Genomic DNA, 11,942 nt, shown 5'->3' with positions numbered 1-11,942 from the left:
ATGCTGCAGTGTTTTTTTGCGTTAAAATTTGGCCTCCGCACCAGTTTATAAAAGGCGGATTGAAGTGAAAATTATTCCTGAATCCAGCTTTGCAGTAGCATTAATTTCATATCTCCCGCAGGATTAATGCTTGGACAGCCGGTATAATTTAACGTACTAATATGCGGTTACTGCTGGAACCTGCTACCATTACCAGCAGGAATAAATTAACCTCCCCGGATGGCTAGATTGCAATCGAGATGTATCACTTTAATAAGCGGCATGTAAGGACAATTTCCTGAGGAAATCACATGTGGCTGAATAATGCAAAAAGGCTTCGTAGGAATCGTGTTTCTATGATCCTATTATTATGTGTCTATGCATGCACTTATAGGCGACGCAGAGGGTAATCCAATAAGCTGTAGCATTGAACTTAAAAGCCTGCTTAGTACGCGTTTAATTGGATTTGAATGCAGTTAAAGGTGGTAATAGAGAGCTGCCTTAATTAGCTATAAAGCAAAGTGAAAAAATTGCTTCTGCTCATCTCTAGTGGATGTGCAGATTTTTCGAAAATTGACTGAGTGGCAATGAATTACATTGTTGTGAATTTGTCGCTTTTGCCCATCTCTAGTAGATGTAAGGATTTTTGGGAAAATCAGTTTAAAGAGTCTCCCAATGGTAATATCACAGCGATGAAGGTTGGGAGTTTTCGAATTTTCGAATTTTAATCCCGATTCAAATATTCAATGTGGGCGTAATGCGAATCAGTTTTTGACCTACTTTTGCCCTTTTTAAGTGACGAATATCCCTAACCTTCACCCTCCTAAATTGCTACCTTCCTCAGTCTAAATCCGAAATAATCGCGTTGTTCGCGCTTTCTATTAAGCTGGATCAAAAGGCGGATTTAACTGCGATTCCAAGTTATAATAAAGAAAGAGGGGGTTTGCGTTACAACATTGCAGGGACAAAGGACATACCGTCCCTTCTCCTGTTGATTCATTTCTCCAGTTCAGTTTCGGAACGTGACAAAGCCTTCAATTTACAATTCTCTTTTGTGGATCGTTGTATGGCACAATGCGAGATTGGAAAACTCTGGGTTTGACTCACTGTGCAACTGTGCAAACATCTACTTAAAAATGTCCGGCAATTATAAGCGAGTGTATGTGGCATTGAGGTCTTTTCGCTCGAGCAAACAAAAACTCGGCCTTTTTATTGTTCCCAGTAACCTATTTCCCCAATCTGGCCCCAGGGACGTCCCCGACAATCTGCCCTGCTGCAATGAAATGTTTTTGTACGGCAGTTTTATCTTTCTGTGCTAATAAAGTGAGTTGGCGCCTTTTAGTTTAGGGCTTCCATGTGGGCCCGGGTTATATTTACTGGATTGTCTGTTAAAGATTTGAAAGCGTGAGGGTTAGTCCCTTTCATAAAACTCGAGTAATTAACGAGAAACATCAGCTGGCATACCACGAGAGATCCTAAATTTGTAATTTTTGCTTGAAATCACAATGAAATATTTCTCTTTCTCTCCCTAAGAATAACCGATATTTTAGCTGAAATTTAGCCCGTCTATCGCCTGCAATGTTTCTTCTCAATAAAACTTGACGTATAGAGAATCTTCCGCTACAGGATGCAGTAAAACTGGGAAAAAGTTAACCAAAGGCATCGATTTCTTATAGGGAATCGATATTGCTATACATCTCTAGAAAGTTTGTCGGATTTCTAAGGAGTCTCTCAATCTTTCATTCTCTAGACTTTTTTGCTGCCACAGTCTTCTCAGTCATGGATTTTTTTATTCGCTGTTAATCGAGCTTTCTTGTCTTCCGAATTTTCATAGGACGAGATAGATCTGTGCCATTTTCAGGATGTTTCTTAGCTCGCTCCATTCCGAGCTTTCCAATTTTCTAAACTCCTTATGTCCCTGGCGAGAGAAGCGTTAGCATTCCTTTTCTCACCACTTTGCCTTCACATCTCCATACAACTTCCAGATCAGGTGGATTAAAGCATTTTGCAGGAACTATCTAGTTTCTACTCAGGTTTCAAGAGCCGATTGTTAGCTGTTCCCAGAGCCTGCTTGAAGGGTGCCCGTGGGGCACAATAGAGAAAAACATCGTTCCCATTTAGGCGAGAGCCGGAGGGCCGGACCAAAGTAAACAACATCGAAATATCAATCAGCGACGGCGGGTCTTCGTCAAAAATTCGACGTCGAAGACGGCGTCTGTCCCAGTCGTGCGTCGCGAAGCCCGGCGCCGCCGACCTTTTGCAAGGCTCAGTCTGACGCTGCGGCGAGCGTCGATGACGTCGTATTTCGGGGCGTCGCGAGATCGCCACTTGTTTCGGCGGGTGGTTCGAAAGTTTGTCGCGGACTGAGGTTTGGGAATGGTCAGGTCTTGAGGTAAAATGCGTTTCCTTAAATATATTTTTAAACTGTTGCTCTTAATCGCTCTACTGTGAGAATGATTTAAGGGAGAAATTAATTTTAAAAAAATCTCCATTCCTATTCAATTAACATTGTTCCTTGGCTTCTTCTTCCCGACTAATCACCGGGAATTAAGCGACTAAAATCCCCACCGCGTCTGCCCTTTTTAACTAACGGCCCTGCAAATTCCTGTTTAAAATACCCCTGTGCCTTACTAATGGAATTATGAGTGCTCTAATTTCCCATTCGGCCAGGATTGATAAGGAAGCAAGCGTCCTCATCCGATAAAATTCTCGATTGTTTTTCTTCACCAAAGCTGCTGCAAATTTCCTCAATTAAATGCAGAAATTCCCAACAATTGCCCTATGGTTAGACGAATTGAACTGTTTCTTTTGAAACCGACTAATTTGCAAATTACAGAGAATCGCGGCTCAATCACCTGCGATTCATTAGGCCCTTTGATAAAGCGGCAATAAATGGCAACGGGCGCCTTCTTTTTAGGTCCAATCAGACTAATTGAAAGATAATCTCATTAGAGATATCCAGCGGGATTCCGGATTATGGGCGGAAGCTGGTTGTCTCTCAGGCCCCTGGGTTTCTTCATTAAGTACCCTCCATGGAAAATGGAAAAATTATATATTATTTTAATTTCAAAATACATAACAATGGAGTTGCGCAAATACTGAAGTTTTTGCATCATTATTAATAAAATTGGTTCACTGAGTTTACTTGCATACGAATAACAAAATTATTATTATTCGTATAATTTCGTTATAATATTTTCATTTGATGTTTGTGATGAGTGGGCTCATAATTTACAATTTGGCTCAAAATTAAATAACGAAATATTCATTTTTAGCACCGATATACATAGACTATTAACTGCTGACAATAATTATGATGATAACAAAGCATTGTCTCGAATAGATCGCTCTAGGAAATTTCGAGCATGAGTTATGAATTTGCCATACTCGAGATGAATTGAGTCGTGGAGCTTCCAGAGGATGAGCCAAGAATCAAAAGAAACGTCTTGAAACTCACTCAGTATGAGGTGGAAGTGCATATACTCGTCAAAGCTCGTAGAAAATAAACATGCGACTTTTCATTATCACATCGGTCGCTCCCTTTCTAAATAGTAGAAGTGTTGTTTCTCATCCCACGGAAAACGAGTGGCAATATTTTTTGATTCGAGAGAGACGAGTTCGCCAGAGTTTCTAAATCCGTAGTCGGAGCGAGTTTTCCAATTTTCCACAATTATTGATGATGATGATGATGTTTCTTAACTCACGATTTCTAGCGGAAGATGAGTTATAATACAAAGGAGCATGATCTTGTCTAAGTTTTTCGTTTTTTTTATACTCGTCTAAGACAAGCTCCAATTTTTCTAAGCCTACGTGAGACACGTTGGGCTGAACTTTATGCGTTTCTGAACTCGCGAGTGCCAAAATGTTTTAACTCAAGAGCTACAATCTTTCTGAACTCAAGTTCTACATATTTCTAAACTTGTGGACGATTTTCATTTTTCTAATTCCCATCTTATTCTTTCTAAGCTCGATTCAGAGGATCAACATTTTCTAGACCGTTTCTAAACTCGCAGGTAATGAGTTATGGTGTTTCTAACCTTTACAATAACGAGTTTGACCTAACCTTGACAGAGAGAGATTTTTCTCTACTCACAGACAATGTTTTTAGACTTATGAGTGGCGAGTCTTGTTGAGTCTCCATTTGCCTCTGCTCACACTCTTTTATCTAAAGCAACTTTAAATTCGAGCCAGAAATTTCGAGAGCTGAAAATAAAAATCGGTTTATGTGTTCTCAAGTCATCCTCAACGTAAATCTCGTTACTTCTGGAGAACGTTTCGTATTCCAAACTCTCTTTAAATTCCTGCAGCAATTTAATAATGTGTTTGTTTCAGGTCGCCTAAATATATTCAAACCATGTAAGGGCCCCCTTACACGATATCGGTAACAGCCCAAACAACGTAGGACAAACAAACCAGGCCATTCTTGCAGTCTCTCCCCCGCTATCCTAAATCAACACCCAACGGACGCTATTTGTCCAATATGGGACAAGCAATCGAGCGGTGTTATGGACGTGTTTAAACAAATCTGTGCGGTAATATAGAAGTGCGCCATGGAAGTGTCCGTTTTACTTTTGTGTGGTGTGTGGATTGCTTTGGTTGCAGCTGGGTTGCCACCTGTCATAAGAATAGGTAGGAGGTTGCAGTTTCAGTTATTAGCTCATAATATAGCGTTTCACTTTGCGGCCATCAGGCTCTTTAATGGGCCATTAAACTTTGAACGGAGTTAGGGGCCTGTTAAGGTCTTTAGTTGACTGTTTTAGGGCTTAGGCCGGGTTACGTTGTGCGGCAAGCTCACTTGGGGCAGGGAAGGTTGCGTGAACCTGGCAGCCTTGTTTCAATAGGCGCATTTAAACAGAACATTAAATTAGAAATATTTTCCATTCTGCCAACATGATCATTTAACGGTAAATACTGAATAAATTGACATTTTGCAGCAGCAAATCATCACTAATTAATAAATTTATTTATTTAATTTGCATTTGAACCGATCATCTCGCACATCGAGTTTCATTCCCACGAATGGGAAATTAATTATTTATCCCCAATGCGGGCCCGGCTTGCGGTCATCGAAAATTAAATCCGGGATTTAATCGTTCACATCAGTAAGAAGGAGAAATTTTAATAAATTAACGTGAGCATGGGTAAAAACGGAGGCCTGTCGGATCAAAATTTAGATAAACCAACAGAAACGATAACGAGAAATCCCCCCTTAACTCGGTTTACTTCGTCGGTGCAGCTCCGAAGCTCCAGCTCGGGGGGAAAATAAAATTTGGTTGGGGATGAGCTGTTTCGAAAAATAAGGGGTGATATTTTTTTAGTATATGTATATGGATATTGCAATTTGCATATTTTTGCGTCATCGATTCTTTGTATTATACATGTTTATCGTTGCTACTTGGAGATCCGGACGAATCGCACCTAAACACTGTAAACACTTTAATATTGCTTACTATTATCGCTCTTTATAGAACCAGAGATCCCCTAACTGGAAGATTCTACATGTTTCTTACGCACATTCAAACGATCGCATAAATAAATGTTCCAGAATAAAATGCAGCAATAAATTACTCAGTCGAGCGTGCCGCCATGATAAACTCCTTCTCTGCCTTTGTCTTCTACCTGTGGCGGCCTCACGCCACCTGTAGCAATATTTATTTTAATTTTAATCATCTTTCTTATAAAAACTGTTTTTTTCAAGGGTTAGTGTTTGCCACTGCCTCCTACATGTAGAAAAACCGAGCTGTAGATGTGAAGGCCAGTCTGGCCGTCCAGGTCTGACCAGGAAATCTCGGCCGACTAAGTTCAATCGGGGGTCTTGATCGTTCAAGTCCGATCTCGTCGCGCCGATCGAACTGTTCCATCTTGTCGATCGGGGGATCACAGTAGGCTGACTGGGAAACCCCGACACGTCGGCAGGCCGGAAGAAAAAAAAAATTCTCCTTAATTAAAATATGAATTTCCTGCAACTCGCCCCTTGTCTCACTCATGGCAACAACGTCCACCGGTGAGCCGCACTCATTTATCACTCGTAACTCCCCGAAGTTAACTGATCAACACATTCTAGAAATCCTCTAGCGCGGCTATTGGTGCAAAGAAACATCCTGCGATTCCCACCTCAACCTCAATATCCATAAAACACGGTTTATCTCTTTACCGGCTTGTCGAGAGGCCATTAATTATCGTAAACTACAGCGGAGACAAAGTGTAAACTTGTAATTGGCCCAATAATTCTTGTTCTAAATTATGAATATGGTCCCGCAAGACAGGAGAGTGCTCCAAGATAAACTTTACAACTTAAACCACTTAAGGAGGTGGCTGTAGAGTTATGGAGCACGCCGAATTGTTTCGGCTGAGTTTGAGGAATAAAACCCACTTTTGAGGCATCGGAAAATTGCCTCAAATACGCTCAGGTAAACGTTTGCTTAACTCACTTAAGATACAAATTGCTTGGCAAATAAATTCCTGCCTGCGGAGGTGAAGCTTAAGAATCTGCCACAGGCGGAATTATAATTGCGTACAAGCGATTAATGCCTGCGAATATCAATTTACGAGGGCGGATTTGCTTTGGGGTTGAATTAGGGGTAAATAATATTTTTCTTGCCACGGAGTAATTATTGTGAACCGGGAGCTCCGCTGAAAACTCTTTCGGATATTCAAAACCCATCTAGTGAATTCGAGATTATAAATTATGCCGCCCATAAACTCGATTAGAAATCCAGTTTCGTAAGGAGCACATTCGGTATTCGGGGCACAAAAGGCAATAGAGCCAAAGGTACATTAAACACCAACGAGTTTTTAATTTCAATTTCTTTTTGGCCTTCCATCTTTCCACATTTGCGTCACGTCCCTCTTCGAGGTATTTTAATTTCGGTCCCTGCCCTTTATTGTCTCGAGTTAATTTCCGTATAATGGAACACGAATCTTCTGGCAGGAATTCGACTTTTTCTAACGCAAAAAGTTCTTCATTGTTGAGCTCTAAACTAACCTTTAGAACTTGACAAAATTTTCACCCTCGGGAGGAACAAGATACTGTTGCCAAAGACCGTTCAGTCTATTATTCTGACACAAAGTGGGGCGTTCTTTATCGAATTTTGCAGTGTAATGCTGCGATAACGGCTTGTTTGGAACACCTCAGCTCGAATTCTACTTCGAGGAGGAAGCTTAGGCATAAGAGATAATTTTAAATCTTAATTCCTACGCACATCTCCTCGAGTGTGCGTAACTTAATTTCCTTTATCAAAATACTCGAGATTTTCTCTGTAAATTAGGGCTTTTATCGCTAACATTCGAGCACTGTGGGCTTCCATTAAATCCCCTAAAAACCCAAGTTGGCGGCTTGGAAGATTTCCATTGTAGGGCTGACACCAGTTCCAATTTCCGTGAAACAAAAAGGGCAATATTGTCTGGGGAATTACTTCTGCTTCGGAGATTTCCCGGACGCTGTCGTGCAAACAAAGTAAGTACTTGGACCACAATAACTGAAACATGGCTGCATTTTGCTTATAAGCCAACTTCTCCTTTATCGCCCATGCCCAAAACCCCTTTAGATTGCACATAAACACCATATTTCATCCCTCGAGAGCCCTTGCAAACCTCGAATGAATACTTTCCACGGCAGATTCGCTAAGTAGGGCAGTGGTGCCGCACTGGCGGCTTTAGCCAAAAACAGACCGATAAAAAATTGCCAAATTGCATCGATCTAGGGGCTTGAAACTCCCATGTAAATAGAGTAACAAGTAACTTGTTAATTGCTGTGTCAGCTCCTTTTTGGTGCACTGAAATTGGAGTTCTTCATGTGGACAGAATTAAGTCGCCTCAACGCATCAAGTCATATTAAGAAGAGTAACGTCGCTGGTCTCGAACTACCGCAAGCATTGTTTTACAAGATTGCTCACGTTTAAAGTCTTCGTACGCCCCTGATTTCATATATAACAGATAAGAAATTTTTGAATAAAATATAAAATCCGCAAATTTTATTGAAGACAGTTTTTTTTTTCACGAGTTTTCTCTTTTGCAATAGAATCCGGGGACTCCCCTGATCTCTCTGGTTGTTTCGAGCGGCGCAACTCACTTCTTAAAGGCATCTATCGCTAATTTGGTGCCGAAATGTATCAAACAATTTAGGAAATGCGGATTAACAATGACATGGCACAACTTATACAGACATTAAGCCCTACAAGGTGATGGTCAATGCCTATTTAATAGGTTTTCCGTTACATTTTCGGATCCCGTTGAATCCGCAATTTCAAGCCGAAATTATCCGACTTGAACTTTGAAAGCTTATATTGGAATGGGGCATCAAACTTCGAAAGTAATTAATAGCACTAAATTAGTCTACGAAACTGTTCTCTGGCGCTGATTTAAGCCCGTGGGAGATTTCATATTAATTTAAATATGAGCGGCAAAACCTCCTTGAGAAACTTTGTCGCATGGAAATTTATAAGGTTCGAGCATATAAATTAAATTCAGCCCTCCGGTTATTATTCTTGATATAATCACTCTCACTCGGAGCTAGGTGACAGGGGCAAACTTGAAGTGTGATGCGACATATGTATATATCGATTAAGAGATGAATTTTATAAGAGTGTTATGTTAATGTGGGTAAAAAATTCGCATTCATGGCACGAGGAGTAGCAAATTTTTACCGGCAGCTATCTCGTAAAAATGCCGATTTGGACTTTTTAAAATGGGCAAATTACCTTTTTGCTGCTCATCCAGGATTTGCTTTGAAAATTGGATGGATTTTTCCTGAGTTGAAGGGAGCGCTATAGTTATTGCGGTTCGGGAATCCCAGTTCCTAATATTGAACAGCTGGGTACTTCAGGACAAGGATAATTGCATCTTTTCATCAGGCAACCTTTAAGGCCTCTCTTTTGGCAGGCTAGTTGTGGAAGGATTAGAGGAAAATGCAAATTTTCGAATAAAATACTGCTTTAATGTTTCAAAGACGGAGAACCGGCGAACCCTAGAAACTACAAAAAAGTCAGCTTACCCGAAAACTCAGTATCACACAATGCGGTTGTAACAATAACAACTATAACGGCCCTATTACTTTCTCAGAGTAATCTCACGTTTCCATCGAATAATTGCAATGAAACAGAGACGCGGAAGAGGATTAATTTTCATTTCAGGGTGCAGATTGTGGTTGTATTCAGTTATTTGGCTTCGACGTAAAACAAGCAACCTGAGCGACCCAATTAAGCTTTGTCGATGAATTGAAACATTAATTGAAACCAAATTGGAATAATTCACAATTTGTTTCAAATTCATTCGCGAAATTCGCAAACACATTCGCGAACCAGCGTTGCTAGGGATGTAGCACTAAAAAGACAAACTCCATTCTCTTCATATTTTGTTTTATGACACAGAGAATATTTTATGAACAACAAGCAATTTAGAAAATGCCTTGTTTCATTGGTTTTTCTCGTCCCAAGACTGCAGAGCGCAAGATAAGTAAATAAAAGTTGGAAAACTCCTGTCTCTCATCGCTCTAGATATAAAAGTAACATTTTCAAGTAATAAGGAATTTTTGCTTTTCATAAATAAACAAATTGCATTAAAGCTTCATCACCATGCCCTCCAATATAGCTGCCCATCAACAACCTCCATCTGGCTCGCACTCGCAAACAAATTTTTCATCTTGCACCCATGTAAAAAGCCGCCCATATCGCGTTCTTTATTACACTTTACGTCACGTATCATAACGTCTTATATTAGTCTAGAGCTCGTTCCCTTGCCAAAACCATCAAGATGATATCAGTAAGTTACCATGTTACTAAAGCCCCCGAACATTTATCTCCATCCTGAGGATCTGATAAAGCGCACGATGCTTTAATATTTCAGCTCCAGTCGAAAATGGTTTGACCGGGTGTGTGGGTGATAAAAATTGGCTGGGTGTAGGTCTCGATACATGGGCGTAGCCCATGAAAGCTCACTCAATAACAAGAGAACAAGATTTTGTATGGAAGGATAAATTGCTCGAGTTTCTCTTTGCTGCTTGAAGTGCATGATAAATTGGACAATAAAGTCTGAGTTAGTAGAGAAAGGACGAGGCTGGGAAGGTTTTACGGCGAGCAATGAAAATGTGGTTTTAAATCTGTACAATCAACTATAAGGACTGAGTTAAGATTTAAATTTAAAGCCAAGTACCCGGACCGCAATATGTAAAACTAGACGAATAAATGCAGCCACTTCGCACTATTAAGCTCATAGGAGTTAAGTTTGAGGGCTTTATGTAACTTAAGGGACTGGGGTGATTATATCTGGGATTATATGGAACAATAACCGGAGGGCAAAATTTAATTTATATACTTAGCAGAGAGCTAATAAATTTCAACACTAAGTGGCAGCTAACCTTAAGGGAGATTTATTTGATTAAGTTTAGTTATAACGTTTGTCTTCATTGCGGGAAGTTAACATGAGTTCTTCTAGAATTAAAAATACTTTAGAACAATGCCAAAGATTGAGGTATAGTAATTTGTCCAAAACTGAGTGTTGCTGTGACCAAGCAAACTTTGGAGTTAATAGAGCTATGTTGTTGTTTTGCCAAACCATATCTGCTGCTAGTTAGAGGCAAACTTCGTCTAGTAAGTGCGGGAATATTGTACGGTAGCTGCACAAAGAAAATAGTGAAATTTCAGGTTTAAGTAAAGAAATATTACGTTTTCGACAATTCGCGAACTTTGCAATTCTGCCTAAGTGTTTACACCTGCATCTATAGTGTTCGAGAAACTTTGAAAACACAATTAAACGTCCTCATTATTCCTCGCAGATGCCGTCCCCGAGGCCATGGATCTAAGACCCACGTTTCGGCTTTGTTTCCTTTGGAGTGTCACAATTCTCGGTTCTTATCAAATTGTTCCTTGTTTGCCTTGAAGTTACGACGTGAGAAAGTATTGTTTCGCTATGTGTATGCATGCAGGAAAGAAAGAAATAGCAATTGTGACGATAAAAAAATCTTCCGAGGGCCAAAGTAAAATAACTATGAGCATGTAGGTTAGAGGGGAAATAGCGAAGATAAAGAAGGAAAAAGCTAGAGAAATTGGGTACCCGGGCCGTAAAAACTATGCCTTCGGACAAACATCATTCAAATAAATTCCAAACAAATATTTCATTGCAAAATTCATTTTCCTTATAACAACATTGTAAATCTCTATGGAGTAACAATGGAAAATAGCAATCCGAAAGAATGGTTTTGCTCGACTAACGACCGGATTTTGCAGAATGAAACTTCATGGAAATTAAAGCTGCCAGAGTTCTAATTCCATTAGAGCATCCGCAGTGCTCAATGCGTATTCTCGGAGTAAAACAACAAAAAAGTCTGTATGGAATATTTAATTTTTTGAGTACATAGTTCCTGTGCATGAAAATCTACTTTTCCCAGCTTTCACTTTGATTCTCTTAAAACTGCTGTTAAAGCAAATGCAAATCTCGGAAATTATAAACTCAAATCAAACCACAAGAACTGCTGATTCTATCTAGTTAACTAGCTTCGTTAGTGTCAAGCACGCACACATCTAACAAATATATTTCCTGTTGTTATTCTCTACTAATAATGACTTAATACAGCCCCTAGATAAGGAGTCCCTTCAGCTCCCTAGTCATTCCATCCCCAAAGAAACATTCAACCCCATAATTAAAACTTTTACTATTAATGCAGTTTGAAGGCAGCTTTTCAATATTAATGGTCTCTTTAGGATATAAATTACTTATTGAAGTAGGGTTATTATTCCTGCAAAGGGTTTTAAACTTCAGTTTAATTCACTGGTCCCTAAAGTTGGCTGAATTAATTCTTTATAGAGAGATACGAAAAAAGAGCTGTGCAAATATTTTTATGATATTACCACTGTACACCATCAAAGGTAAAGTTGCACAACTGCCAAGAGACCCAAACACCCAATTCTAACTTGCCAAAACAATCATTACGCCCCTTTGCTTACGCCACGAAGTGGAGGACTCTGGGC

General features: G+C 39.8%; 1 protein-coding gene across 1 annotated transcript in view; it reads left to right on the top strand.

Annotated features, from left to right (window-relative positions):
- Positions 1–2,259: 2,259 nt before the first annotated feature.
- The window catches only part of LOC136411831 (glutamate receptor ionotropic, kainate 2), a 56,521-nt gene continuing 46,838 nt past the window's right edge, over positions 2,260–11,942 (top strand). Inside the window, exons 1-2 of the mRNA XM_066394580.1 lie at positions 2,260–2,371; positions 4,312–4,608. Coding sequence (XP_066250677.1) covers positions 4,530–4,608 — 79 coding nt within the window. The 5' untranslated portion in view covers positions 2,260–2,371; positions 4,312–4,529. The remainder of the gene's footprint in view (positions 2,372–4,311; positions 4,609–11,942) is intronic.

Source organism: Euwallacea similis, chromosome 10, assembly GCF_039881205.1.
Source record: "Euwallacea similis isolate ESF13 chromosome 10, ESF131.1, whole genome shotgun sequence".
Lineage (NCBI taxonomy): Eukaryota > Metazoa > Arthropoda > Insecta > Coleoptera > Curculionidae > Euwallacea > Euwallacea similis.
This window is presented reverse-complemented; position numbering and strand designations above follow the sequence as displayed.